This window comes from Esox lucius, chromosome 11 (assembly GCF_011004845.1).
Source record: "Esox lucius isolate fEsoLuc1 chromosome 11, fEsoLuc1.pri, whole genome shotgun sequence".
Taxonomy (NCBI): Eukaryota; Metazoa; Chordata; class Actinopteri; order Esociformes; family Esocidae; genus Esox; species Esox lucius.
The window spans coordinates 34,999,513-35,014,187 of record NC_047579.1 but is presented as its reverse complement, the minus strand read 5'-3'; the positions used below and the strand labels follow the sequence as shown (position 1 = coordinate 35,014,187).

The 14,675-nt window shown below is 42.1% G+C and overlaps 2 protein-coding genes across 7 annotated transcripts in view; one reads left to right on the top strand and one right to left on the bottom strand.

Annotated features, from left to right (window-relative positions):
• The first annotated feature begins 310 nt into the window (after positions 1–310).
• Positions 311–5,428, top strand: LOC105013133. The gene is made up of 4 exons (XM_010874453.4): positions 311–480; positions 1,846–2,205; positions 4,791–4,894; positions 5,141–5,428. Exons 1-4 carry the CDS (start codon positions 423–425, stop codon positions 5,426–5,428), a joined length of 810 nt encoding a protein of 269 aa, XP_010872755.2. The 5' UTR covers positions 311–422.
• A 5,529-nt stretch (positions 5,429–10,957) lies between these two features.
• Positions 10,958–14,675, bottom strand: part of tnrc6c1 (trinucleotide repeat containing adaptor 6C1) — a 68,125-nt gene continuing 64,407 nt past the window's right edge. For all 6 annotated transcript variants that reach the window (XM_029123124.2, XM_029123123.2, XM_029123126.2 and 3 more), the window contains 3 exons: positions 13,985–14,209; positions 13,353–13,563; positions 10,958–12,965 (listed from right to left, as the gene is read on the bottom strand). In XM_029123124.2, the coding sequence (XP_028978957.2) occupies positions 12,584–12,965; positions 13,353–13,563; positions 13,985–14,209 (818 nt within the window). In that variant the 3' untranslated portion in view covers positions 10,958–12,583. The remainder of the gene's footprint in view (positions 12,966–13,352; positions 13,564–13,984; positions 14,210–14,675) is intronic.

Below are 14,675 nucleotides of genomic sequence, written 5' to 3'. Positions count from 1 at the left end.
CTATATCCCGCACTAGGGTTTTCTTAGAAAACTCTTGATGAGCAATGCTGAAAGAAATGTGTTATGAAAATGTTGAATGATACGGCAACACTAACATAGGTGTTATGACTGATTTCATAAAGGGGTTATGCATGCCCCTAATTTTACCCAAGTAAAGATACATTTGAGTGGAATTCAGTTGTTGCAAGATAAGTTGCACACTACATTTTTAGAAGTGTGCTTGCCGTTCTCATTCCATTTCCTCTCATGTGTTCAAAGCGCTTGAACAAATGTAGTCCTGCTTCCTGCCATACTAGTCCAGGAAGATTGTTCACCACTGTGGCAGTGACAGTTTTTGTCCTTTGATGAGCACAATGTATAACTGCAGAGCTTTACAGTTCAGAAGCCTATAGGAAAGTGGATAAAAACCATAGTGAAACATAATGAGGACCAGCTGCTATTTGATTTGGACGTTCATCCTCACATTGATGATCCATACTGGTAAGTGGTGCATTTCTAATATGGCACAAATGTTTCTAATACAGGTTGGGCTTGGCTTTGTTGAAAAATATATTTATTTCATCCAGTAAATCATATAAAATATACTGATGTTCTTGTTGTAGACAAAAACAAGATTTCACATAAAAATGTGTTGATCACACATTATCCCGTTTTCACACGTTTCATGCCATGACCAAAAGGCTAGAATTAACACAAACATTATATTTTATACATTTTTGAGAGTAACTCATGACTTTCAATGATACACAAGTAACACTGCTTTTTGGATGCTATGTAATGGCTAATAAGCTGCTTTGAAGCCAATGGCTTCTGTATTGATACTCCTCAGAAGGAGCAGTCCTACTTAAGATTGAATAGTATTCAAATTATTTAGTGGACAAAATGACATGTACAATATGTCTTTGTTGCAGAAGGAGCAGTTACATTATTACTGAAAATGACTTAGTTGTCATTATGGCATGGCGAATGCCCTCTCCACTCATTCCATCACGGACTGTTTATATATAGCACATTTATTGTTTGATTCAAAAAAAATTCAAACCCCTCCAATTACCTCTTTTGGTAAAAGAGTCTAGTGTGAGACTTTCTGTGCCACTAACAGAGTTGCTTGGAAGACCCATGGGTATCTGGGAAGGATTTTCATCAGAAATGCCCTGTGCTCAGCCATCCCTTTTCCTTCTCCAATAACATTTTGATCCTCTTGGCCTCTCCCAGATGATCCAGACAGGTAGCAGAACTTGCCAGTAATCTTTCTCCCCCTCACCAAGTTAGTGCAGGTTCCCTGCTAATTTTCACGCTTAAAACACAGGATCGTTAAAAACAGCTCTTGTAAGTCCAAGATGGAGGGTGACTATAACTTACTATTAGACAGACGATATTCACACTTGTGAGTTTTGGCTTGACCACACTCGTGCAGAATATGAGGATTTCTATGTCTGCTCTATTGTCACTGTGATCATATCCTTTGTAAATCCGGAGAAAAACCTTTACAATCTTAATTGCTTGTGTTAATGATACAGCGAAATGATAAACTGAGACTTAGTATGGATGTACAATAAATCACTATTTGTCACATTGCAGATATGGCAGGACACAGGCACAGACATGACCTTTCAGAAAGGTTCTTTACTCCACAGACTTCGCTTAGGAGACAAAACAGGGACGTCACAAGAAAAACAAACAGCAAACATTGACTGACAATAAACACTAGGACAGGAGGAAATTAATTAATCAAAAATGTCTCTGCAGTGACTTTGAAAATAATGTCTTGTCACTCATCTAGGTTTAACGTATACTATTAGATAAATCATTTTTAATCTCAACAATCCTAAACTCTCTCTCCAGCCCATCAAAAGGTGATGTTCGTGAAGAGGACAGAAGGGCAGTCAGTGGATATAACCTGTACATCTAAGAGAAATGGAGCCCCTGTCAATCTCTTCCTGACCCACACATTTGTCCATCCTAAGAAGCAAGTTCTGTTCATGGCCAATGATGGGAGTCCAAAGATTGTTAGGGTAAACCAACAGTATGAAGGTCGTCTCAAGATCACAGGTAGATTGAACTCTGACCCACTCAACGTGACTATAAGCACCCTGAATCCCATGGATACAGGCCTGTATGTCTGTGAGTTTTTCTACACAGCTGACCCCTTTCACCAAGAAGTTTACTACAGTCAGGAACACTTCTTGTTTGTTGAAGGGACAGGTAAGTGATTAATTTTGTCTTCTTTGTCGAAAAACGTATTTGAATGGCTGCAATTGGTCATTGGTCACGTGCAGCGCATCTCTTTTTTTCTGAGAAAACAGTTGGTTTGTGTTGATAGTATAGAGTTGACGTATCCCTATCTAACAGAGCCACAAGATTTAAAAAATGTAACGGAGTTGCAGCACTCTACACGTTGTTGTCAAGATTCCTTTGCTGGCCAGAAAAGAGCAAGTCAGGAATTCAGAAGTATCCAGACCCCTTCACGTTTTTCAAATCTTGTTGTATTATAGACAAAATGTATAACTGATTACACTTCATGTTTTTGACATTGACAATATACACACAATATCTTATAATGACAAAACCAAAAAATATTTTTTTAGAAATGTATTATACAAACAAACTGTAACATTGCCATTTACATGCCTTTGGCAACGATCACATCTTCATGTCTTCTTAAGTTTTCCTCTATCAGCCTGCTCACCTGATTTTGGACAGTTTCTCACATTCTTTCTTGTAGATCCTCACAAGTTCTGTCAAATTGGATGGGGAACTGTGATCTTCAGGTCTCCCCACAGATGCTCAATGGGGTTCAATTCTGGACGGCTCTGGCTGGGTCATGTGCGCTCTGAATCAGGTTTTCAAGGTCCTGCTGTGTTTTGTTTCCTCAATTCTGAGCTGTTTCACAGTCCCAACCCAACGGCACCGTAGAGATGGCAATAGCCAGATGATCTGTGATAACCGGTTTGCACGAGACATACATTTAATATTCGGACACATCATTTTCATAATTTTGGCTCTGTACGCCATCACAATAGATTTGAAATGAAACAAGCAAGATGCAATTGAAGGGCAGGCTTTCAGCTTTAATTCAAAGGGTTTGACAAAAATGTAGTATGAAATGTTTAGGAATTGCAACATGGCACCACACTGCCTCCACCACGTTTTACAGATGATGTGGTATGCTTTGGATCACGAGCCGTTCAAAGCCTTCTACGTACTTTTTTCTTCCCATTATTCTGGTACAAGTTGGTCTTAGTTTCATCTGTCCAAAGAATGCAGTTCCAGAACTGGGCTGGCTTTTTTAGAAACCGACTGGAGAGTCGTGATCCTACGATCATCCACCACTGTTGTCTTATGTGGACGTCCAGGCCTTTTTGTGTTGCAGAACTCAACAGTGCGTTCTGTTTTTCTCAGAATGTAACAAACTGCTGATTTGGTCCCTCCTAATGTTCCTGCAATCGCTCGGATGGATTTTTTTCAGCCTAAGGATGGCCCGTTTCACTTGTATTTAAGAGAAGCTTTGACCGCGTGTTATGGGTTCACAGCAACAGCTTCCAAATCGAATGCTACACCTGGAATCAACTCCAGACCTTTTGCCTGCTAAATTGATGAAGAAATAACGAAGAAATAGCCAGCACCTGTCCATGAAACAGCTTTTGAGTAAATTGTCCAATTACTTTTGGTCCCTTGAAAAAGAGTGGGCTACATATTAAAGAGCTGTAACTCCTAAACCCTTCCTCCAAATTAGATGTGAATACCCTCACATTGAAGCTGAGAGGCTGCACTTTAAGCCCATATTCATTATTTAACTGTTACGTGAATATATTTTGGTAAACAGCCAAAATAACCAAACTTTGTGTTAGAGTCCAGACCTAACTGTAGTTCTTAGCATTCAGGCCTAATAGTTTGATTTTGGTATCATCAGACCAGAGGAACCTTTCCCATCAGTCAGCATCTCATACTGTATGCCTTTAACTTCGGTGTAGCTTCTGTCTAGGAATTCTACCATAAAGGCCTGATTGATGGAGTGCTGCAAAGTTGGTTCTCCTTCTGGCAGTTTCTCCTCTGTGTGCACAGAACCTCTTAAGGTCTGTTAAAATGGCCATTGGCTTTTGGCAATTCTTGTCCAGTTATTTAATTCGACTGGATGGCCAGTTCTAAAAAGAGTGTTGGTTATTCAATGATGGAGCCCACTGTTCTCCTGGGAACTTTCAATGCTTCATTTTTTTTTATAACCTTCCACATATCTATTCCTCAACACAATTCTATTGCCGAGGTCTATGGAGAATTCCTGACATTCTCTGACATGCACTGTGAAGTTTGCGACACACTGAGTTCAGTAGCTCCTTTAAAGTGACTGTTGGCCTGTCTGTGGCTTCTCTCACAAGTCTCTTTGTTTGAGCACCAACCAACGGTAACTGTCCTCGTTGGGGCAATTTGTTTAATCTATGTAAACTGGGAGCTTCTACAAGCTTATGCAATCAAAAAACCAATGTTGTTTACAACAATTTGGTATTTGTGTTTTAAAATATTATACAGTTCAACATTTCAATGTACCATTTGTAATTCAGTAATATGTGGGAATTCGTCAGGGGTCTGAATACTCGGCTAGTTTATATATTTGAGGAAGCTTATGTGCTGGATGATTACCAATTTTTATTCTCGGAATCAGGGCAACTAGTCTAACTAAATACCCATCTTGCATCAGTGCAAAACTTAAGAGGTATGAAATGGATCAGATGTAAAGTATGCACGATGTGGATGCATTTCTCCGGGTGGCATTTTGTGTTTTGACTCTTCAGAGAATGTCTGCCGATGCTCCAGATACCCTCTAGTGTTGTATGCCATCTCTGCAGCAGCCGCTCTGCTTATCCTCATCCTCATCTGGCTGTGTACAGTGCAGTGTGTGAGTAGGCTAATAAACCTGAACATCAACACAATACTAAAAACACTTCAAACTAATGTTGAGGTCAAATGTTGAGGTATAAAGTCCTCACTGTTGCTTCCGTTTAATCAAATTTATTTCAATAAAATATGAAACTCATTATGTGCATATTGTTAACATGTCAGTAATGTAAGTCAGGTGACAGCAAATTGTTAAAAGTACTATCTAGGATGACAAGCTAATTAATGTATACCTCATCTGTTTCAGGTTAAACGAAGAAAACGTCGAAAACCCAAAACTCCCATCCCCATTTATGAGGAAATGAACAGTGGGTGTGAGGGTGGCGGAAGTCCCAAAAATAACCACCCGGTCTCTTCACACCTGGAGGAAACAAACTCCCATGTGTATGCCAACTATCAGGCTAAGCAACCCCAGGAGAACTACTACGCCAGCCCCCGGAAGATCATCATGCCCTTAACACTCGATGGTAGACTAATATCTACAATGGAAAACTATTTTGTTACAAAGGTTCCAGAGGGTGACGTCTCTGACTAATGAATCTAGCTAGAGACTGACAGTATGTTAAGTGAGGTGGTGGGTGGATCTTCCCTCAGAAACATAAATACAAGTCCAAGCTGCAAACTAGATAGATGCTAACACATTTAAACATCAAGGACTGACCACAGCATTCTTTAACAGCCAAGAAAAAAACTGCAATTTTATTAATAGTAAAGAAGCTCCATAGTTCATGAAAACATTTTTTTTTTCTCGGTGCATTTAACAATCACATTCTATGAGGAGAAAGAGATATATAGAGAAAAATAAAACATTACAAGCCACTGACTTCTTTAAATCTCAGTACAGACGTTTTTCCTTATTATTTCAAAAAGGCAAAAAGTAGCCCTAAGCCCAAATCCTGTCCCACCCCCACCCTGCACCCCAGCTGAAACAAAAGGACAGAGTTAAAGTACAGAACACACGATACCCTTGAGGGCGACGGGCTAAAATCTCACAGTGCTAAAGAGTGAGACGCTCATTGGTTTAGGAATACACAGCATGGTGGTGACGCGCTAAGTCAATTTGAATTAAGGGAAGGAAGTAGGATGTAGGTGTCTTAGTGGGGGGGAGGGGGGGGGGGGGCTCAGTGTATGAGCATCTAACCCACTCAACAACCACCCCCCCGTCAAAAAAAAAAAAAAAAAAAAAAAAACACTGGATCCCGAAACCCCAGCAAAAGATTAGCCTTGTAGGAATTAAAGTTGACCCACCCACCTGCCTTCCCCAAAACTTGTGCATAGATCATGATCCTTTACAACCAGCTAGTTTAAAAAATACTCCAAATAAATGCAGATTCTTTTCCCTGTTACTTAATACCAGCCATAAGAGAGAATGACAGAAGAAAGAAAGATTAATGCACAATGGTCCTAATTCAGTCAGGACAGGACCTCGTTAAGAAAATACAAGATTGAAAACACGCAGCATTTGCATGTTCTTTCACGGTCTCATTTTTGTAACAATCAAAATCCTTGATCATTTTTTTTTTTTTTTTAAATGTAAAGCAATTTTAATATATAGATTTGATATATAAAGCACTCAATTTAAGTTCATTTAAAGTCCATTATTTGGTTAATATGTAACTGCTACGGATTTAGAAACAAAAGGTATTTTTGCTTCTTTCTGAAATCCATAACTTTCAGTGCTTAGAATTGTTTTTATTTTTTTATTCATCCTTTTTTTATCTCATAAAAACTTACATTAAAATGGCGTGGAGTTGGAACTCTGGAACCCTGGCCTTCCTGAGACAAGATCCACCTTTTTGTTTGTGTGCAAGATAGTGAGCAATTGTCTTTTTTACAAAGGTAAAATAAAAACCTAAAACAAAAACATACAGACTCCATGAAATTAACATTAACAACATAGAACAAATATGTCAAAGGTCAAATAACACAACACTGTTCGATCCCAGAGTTCTGAAAGTAGCACAATATTAAAATCTTCATTCTGTAAAGTGTTTTGCTATTCTTTTCAATTGGAAGTATTTGTCCTCTTTTGTTTGTCCAACATTCCCATATAGTTCATTTTGTTTCCTCGAATTTCAGAAAAACAAAATGTTTGTAAACCGTCGGTGGCCTGGCTGAAAACAAACATAAAAAACACAGACTTGAAAAATCAACTGAACACAGCTAAAAACCAAATAGTTAGGCACCTCTGAAGAGAGCCTTGTAACCAAACCTCTTTGTGATGTCTTGTACTTCTGTCAGTCCCCTAAACAGACAGGGAGAACTACAAGTTTCTACCCGAACTCTATGGCCACAGCTCTTCAAAAATACTTTTTTTGTTTTTTTTAAACATTTTTCATATTAGATTTTTTTTTCATACTTTTTCTAATATGCTCAGAAAAAAATGGTGCAATAATCAATTTACAATCCATATTTCTTTCTTGGATTATTCCACAATGAAAGCCACTATAAGGTAGATAAACATATTACAGATTAAAACACACTTATTTTTCTTAAGTCCTTGAGTAAACATTTACACTTGAATAGTCGATGACTCCCCCCAGTACTTTATCTTTCCGATTAGCTAGATAAGGGGGAGGGCTGACACTCAGTGCAACGCTAGAGGCTAATAACAACAAACATCAGAATATACTTTTGACAAGCCAAAAATAAAACGCCAACATAAAACTAATACACTGAATAGAAAGAAAATGAAAAGCAGATACTTCCCGCTCCAAATCACAAGCTCTCAACTGTTTGAACCTTGCCTACATTTACACTCTCTCCAACACACACACACACACACACACACACACACACACACACACACACACACACACACACACACACACACACACACACACACACACACACACACACACACACACACACACACACACACACACACACACACACACACACACACACACACACACACACACACACACACACACACACACACACACACACACACACACACACACACACACACACACACAATCAATCTTGTGCAAACACTCAATTACAGATTTTTTTTTTTTTTTTTACCAGTCTTTGTTTTTAACAATTTTTTGTTCACTCTGAACAGATGTTATCAAAAAATCTTGGAAGTGTATGAATGAGAAAATTATTACAAAAGTGTTCACATTACATAATTGGCGCTTTTGATTCAAGTATTTGTATTCAATCTTTTTGTATTACTCTGATATGTTAATATGATCTTTTTCATTGGGAAATATATGTAAAGGCGGATACACAGGGTGGGGTTTGGGCAGGGCAACTGGGCTTTGGGGAAAGTGGAAAGAGATATCTAGCTATATAAACATATACATCCACATTACATACACTTGGATGTATATGTGCATATAAACTAACATGTGCATATTCAACCCAGGCCCCTTGAGAAAGATGCTTGCTTTGTTTCCTCTTGAAAGGGGCCCCTGGCTCCAGACCCTTCTCTTTTCTGTGACTGAGGGCCACACTTTAAGCCTGCATGGTTTAAAAGGGGAAACCTTTTTGACTTCCCACACCGGCAGTTTATGTTGGCAGGTCAATAAAGGGGTCAAGGGCAGGTAGAATGAGGGGCTGCAGGTGCTGCACAGAGAATCCTGGGGCACCTCACACTTGACCCACGATATCAGGAACCCCCACCCCTCCCCCACTGTCACCCTAAACCAGTCCATGGCCAGGGGAGACCCATGTGGAGCAAAAAACTAAATGTTTTCTTCAGAAACAGGCAATTAGTGATTGTTGCCAATGTCACACAACAGCAAGTATGAAAACCAACTTTTGGAAGAGGGCCTTCCCCCTTTTAAGACTCGGTACCAAAGATAACAGGTTTGTCCTGGCCCTGCTGATAAGATAAGTGGGCCTCAAAGTAGCCTCAGTCAAAGTGCCACAATTGAGGAAAAAAGGCTTGCAAAAAGACAATGAGGAATCTCAGCCTCGGAGTGCACGGCTAAAAACATACTTTATGATATATATACACATTTTTATCTTACTTTGTTCAATCCATTAACAATAACAACAAATGTTTTGGTTTTCAAAAAGGTGTATGTAATGTGACCCACCAGCAGTGCACAGATGCAGGTCTGAATCCCCCGAATTGCTTTCCCTCAGCTGAGATCGCCCCGAAAATGCACATTTTCTAGAGTGGATTGCCTACTGTCCTGCCTCCATGACTTCCATCCGTCGTTTCTATGTCACCATGTTCCTTTAAGTGCAGGACACAGGAAATTGAATTGAGGAATGGCAGAGTGGAAGAAGACATTTCTAATCCAGTTGGCACACGGCGCGAAAGGGACGGACTGCCACTCCCAGACAACTTAATATGCCATCGCTCATAACAAACCTCCAGCTGGTTATCATTAGTGTTACCTAAAAGCTCTTACAAATGTTCACACCAAATAACTGTACAGTAAAGGTGGACTTCACACAAAGCTAATGTGCCAACAGGGGACTGTCAAGTCTACTCTAGTGTTAATACTCCTGAGGTGTGCATGTAGTTATGAAGTATGAGACCCCTGCTTGATGACATGGTGACCGGTACAGAGTAGCAGAGCGTTGTCTGGTGAGCAACATGCCTGGGGGGCAATCAGGATGTGGATGGTGGACTGATGGCTATGAGCGCGCATCTCTTAGTCGTTGCATAGGAATAGAGTGCAGTGTCAGTGTACATGGAGGCGAGGTTGACAGAGAGGGATGGAAAGGAGGAATCGGTCTTCCAGTCAACCCAAAAGCTACCAGAGAACCTATGGAGAACCAAGCACCAACGTGCATGTAGGCCAGGCTTGGAGGGTGCGTGTGTATGTGGACTACATGGAGCTGGCAAAGAAAGAGGAGGGAAGGCATGGAAGCAGGGGGCGTGAGACAGGGGGGGGGGCTGGAGGAACAGCTAGGAGGCCGGCGGGATAGATGTCCTCTGAACCTTTGGAACTAGGACCTCTCACCCTTGATCATACCAAAACACTGACTGTCCAACAACAAGCAAATCAAATGAACGACTCCCACTGAGATCTGCAGTGTACGTATCCATGACAACCCTGCAGCGGTGGCGTGATTGCAGAGGTGTGCCTTGAACCAGAAGTGTTTCTTTTTTTGTTGCTGCACATGAGCATGAGGGTGCCGGAGAGCAGCCAAATACTGCATGGAGATGTCAACAAACATCCCTAAAACTCATAGCTGTAATAACCATAAAACATTTACAACAATATCATCGACAACAACGATAACAGCAAGATTGACAAAAAACAGAAGTAACAACACTGGCAATAAAATTAAAAAAAAAAAAAGTTTAAAAAAATACGCAATTCAAAAAACCTCTACCTCCGGCTAAAGTGATCCTTGCATGAGAGACAGAGAGATAGAGAGATAGAGTGGGGTGATGAGGGGAAGGAGCTGGCGCAGTAGTAGTAGTAGTATTTAATACAGGTCAGCCAGTTCTAAAAGAGCTGCTCTTGGGTCCAGTGGTCTGGATGTCCCTGGGGGAACCAGTCTATCAGGCTACTCAGGGATGGTGTGGGGGTGTGGGGGGGGGGGGGGGGGGGGAGCCACTGCAGAGGTCTGCTGTGGAACGTCTAGGAATCCACCACCTCTGCAGCAGGCAGGCACTCAATGGCCACAAGATCATACACGTCGGCAGGGCGTCCAAAAGAAGTAAGAGACAGAGAAACCGGCGATCCCCCCTGCATGATCCATCCACAGAACATTGGCGCGTCATAGTTGCGTCTCCGGACAACAAGGCTAAAGATTTTCAGTCATGTAACAGTGATATTTACTTTGATGGAGTCAAAGGGAAACCAGGTAAGTGCGTTAGGATCTCACACCTGATAACGCCCCAATGTCAGTCTGTCCTTCCTTGAGTCTCTCATTTGTTCTTTTCTAATCCCTTCATTTTGCTACCATTTCAGACACCTTCCTGGTCCTGCACCAAGACCATGAGAAAGGGAAGGTACAAAAATAAAACAACAGAAAAAAATAAAACATTTTCACATCTGTGTTAAAGTTCATAGAGACAGAAGCGACATCTTATTAGATTGCTTTTTTGTGTGTTTTTTTTGTATTTGCTATTTTTGTGATTTCAGTGTTGCATGCTTCTCTCTTCTGATTTGTTGGCGTTGAAGTTAAGGAGCCTGACACTCTTTTCTAAGTGCTATGATAAACCACTTTTTTTATAAACCAGTTAGATCTTTGTTTCATACTATTTAGTACCAAATACAACAATGGAAATAAAAATAAAAAAAGCCTCATTTTGTGGGTCAATAAGGAACACGCCTAGTTTTGGTATGATGCCCCTCCACCCCCCCAGTCAGTCACGGTTGTGTGAGGCTGGATCAGAAAGACCTCGTCAGAGACTGGATACGAAGTGACTGCCGTACAGGCTTGTGTTAAGCTTGGAGAAAGTCATTATAAGTCAGTCCTTCCAGGCCTCACCCACTCTTGGGTGGTTGGGGTTTAGACAGGCAGTGGGGGATGGATAAAGTACATGATTCTGCCTCCGCTCAGAGTTGCTAGCGGCCTTGGTACACGTGTGGACGGTTGTTGGTACAGTCTGTGGCTTGTATTGCACGTCACTTCAAATGGTGGCTTTATAGAAATAAGAGACAAGTGGACCACTGTTATGACTGAGGTCTTCTATTGAGAAAAGGAGGAAACCAGACATTAAGCTCCTCCCTTAAACCAAATGAGGTGCATTTCACTAGAAGTGTTTTCTTTCAGTTCCATAGAGCAGTGGTTAGTAGACTTCATCAGAACAATCGTACACACAAACACGCGCCCCGTGGAATATCTGACACACTGGAGTAATATTTCTCTCCTTATTTTGAGATCTTTAAGGGAAACAAAACTTCTCCATGACAAAATGGCTTTAAAATGAACAAGGCGAAGAACTTTTGCATCATCAATCCCTTTAAGAGTGGTGGGGACTGAGTAATATGCTTGCGATTGCTGAGACTGAGTTGCGAGCTTCTGCAGCCTCAATCTCTCACATTACGCTGGCCACGCAAGCACATTCTCCCCTCGGTTTTCACTGGCTCAGAAATGTGTGCAATTCTCAGTACGGTTTCTTCAATAAGTATGGAAAGAGTGAATGTGTGTATAAATGAGAGGAACTAGGCCAAGAGGGCGGTTAAGGCTAGTAGTTAGTGCTGATCAAAACTTAAAACTAAGTGAAATCCTGGACCAGTAGGAAGTTCTGGAACCATTCTGACAGGATGGGGAGGACCTTTGGGAATGATGCGTCTTCATGGTTTATCCGAGCGTGGATTGACTGCTGACAGGCAGCAAGGGATTGTGGGAGTATTGAAGATGGCAGGTTATTGTTGGTAGCAGTTTGTCTAAAATACACATTTTGCTCAGAAGTTCTCATAGAGAAAAGTTATTAGTTAAAAGGGTTCTCTTTCCTTTGTTGGTTCAGTCAAAGGCTGAAGTCTGGTTCAGTCTCCCGCTCCTCCAAAATGTAAAATGCAAAACACTGTAAGCCAAGCCTCCCGCCAAACCAATCCAAACCAACAGAAAGCAGTAGGACAGAGAGGAGAGCAGCATGGATGCAGAGTCGCCTCATCCTCCTTAAGTCTCTCCCTCCATTATTAAACCCACACTGATTATCGCCACATTGATTTGCTTGGTTTTCACTCCTCTGTCTGTAGACATGTTTAAGTGTGTGTAGTATACCATTTCTCCTGGTTCTAACTTGGAGCTCCATGACATGGTCCTACATGGACTCTCCACTCAGCAGGTCTCCAGGCAGCAATGTGTTGATTGGTGTAGGGCTTCCCATTACGCGCCCCTCCTCTCTACTGGGTGGTCCCCAGAGGCCGGAGTACTTGGGCACACCGCCCCACAGCAGGTCTCCACCTGTCTTTGCTCCGCCTCCTCCCATACCACCGCTACCGCCACTGCCGCCAGAGTTCCAGTGGGGGTGGCCAATGGGGTGTGAGGACCTGGGCCCTGACCCGCCCATTCGTGTCTGATTGATGCCTGGTTCGGCCTGCCAGCTGGTGTTTGAGGCTAACTGCTGGCCCTGTGCAAAGAAGCGCTGAACCTCCTCCTCTCCAGCGAACTCGGCCAGGATGGTAGTGTTACCCAGAACACACCTAGATAGAGTGAGAAAATGGGGAGTGAGGGTGTTTGTTAGCCTGGTTCAATTGGACATTACAAAGCTGTATTGTAATGTTAACACCAACAATGCTGCTTGAGATACTCTTTGTGGATGCAGGTGACCACCCACTAAAATATCCCTATAATAGTTCACCAATGTTTCACAATTTACCGATTTTTCACAGTTTAGCATTTCTCAAGGAAAAAGTTTGGCATTCTAAACACTTTTACAACTGACAAGACAGATTATTTTTTTGCCTTTGAGCAAAGTCCAAAATTCCGGCGCATTTCTCATAAATATAATACAGAAAAAACTACTTTCAGCAAGGAAGTGGACAGGAGATCTTCCAAAAGTCCAAATAAGGCTAAACACACTGACGTACATGTGCAGGGACTTCTGGGCCTTGGCGGCCTCCTCCTTGGAGCTGTAGCGCACCAGTGCGTTCCCCTGGGTCAGGTTGAGGTGGAATGTGATGAGGGGGCCGTGCTGCATGCACAGCGTCCGCAGGGTGGAGCCGTCAATCTGGGGGGTGAGGTTCCGCAGTACCAGCCAGCTACTGGTCCGGTTGGAGCTGTCGGTGCTCCACGTGGTGCCTGCCAAGAGACAGGGGGGGGAAAAGATGGAGGGGGAAGGCCAAGCAAGTCACATTTTAATTCTATTTGTAATATATTTGACATAACACCACCATGACACACCATCAGAAACCCATTCTCCAAGGAAACGGGAAAGGCAGTTAGTGAGTTGGGTGGTGTGCTGCATTCTAGGCCCTGTAGTTCAGTTGAACCACAGACTGCCAGTTTATCAGTAGGGAGGTGTGTTCAACCACAACACAGTCTTCTCATAGGGAGTTGCCAAACCTCCTCAACTGCTCTATGTATTATAGTCTACCCAAACGCACTCCCACAACCTGACCTTTAGAATGCAGCTGTCATTTCACAAGCACGACAAAGAAACAACATCTTGGGTCGGCCAGACATCACATCGTTTTAAAACCCTGGTAAGTCCAGTACGTACCTGAGGAGTATGAGCTGCTCCAGCCCTGAGCCAGGCCCAGAGAGTTGCCTCCCCAAGTGGAGGAGGACTTGGTGGGGTTTGTTAAACCCGGAGGGGGCCGGGTGGGGGCTGCCGTGGTGCTGCGGGGCCCCTGTGGGACCTTCCACAGCTCGTGGGACAGAGAGGCGTGGGAGGGGTGGGAGATGGGTCCTGGGGACCAGGTAGACTTCATGTCTGACAGTTTACCTGAAAGACAGATAAAGAAAATCTACACTGATTGGTTGGTTTCCATTACAAACATTTGAAGATACAGTATACCTCGAATAGTTAAAAACGCATTTGGAATTAAGCAACCCAAAATACTACTGTCAGAATCCTATCATTGTAGATGGGTGGTCAGGCATCAGCGCAAATCAGATCAGAAACTTAATTCCGCTACTCCTGATTTTATAGATCAAAACCGAGGTAATTCCAGATCCCACAGAAACAGCCATACCAACGGGTCAGTTCCAGACTGGAACATGTCAGGTAAATGAATACACATACTAGAACAACAAAGTTAGGGCCCTGTAATTGACACAATCATTTGACAAGGCTATATTTTATATGGCATTTTTTACTGTATATAGAAATGAAACCAGAAATTAGAACTACACCAAAAATTAAAGCAATTGTTCGAGGGTGGTGCTGGATCATAAGTGATATAGTTTGA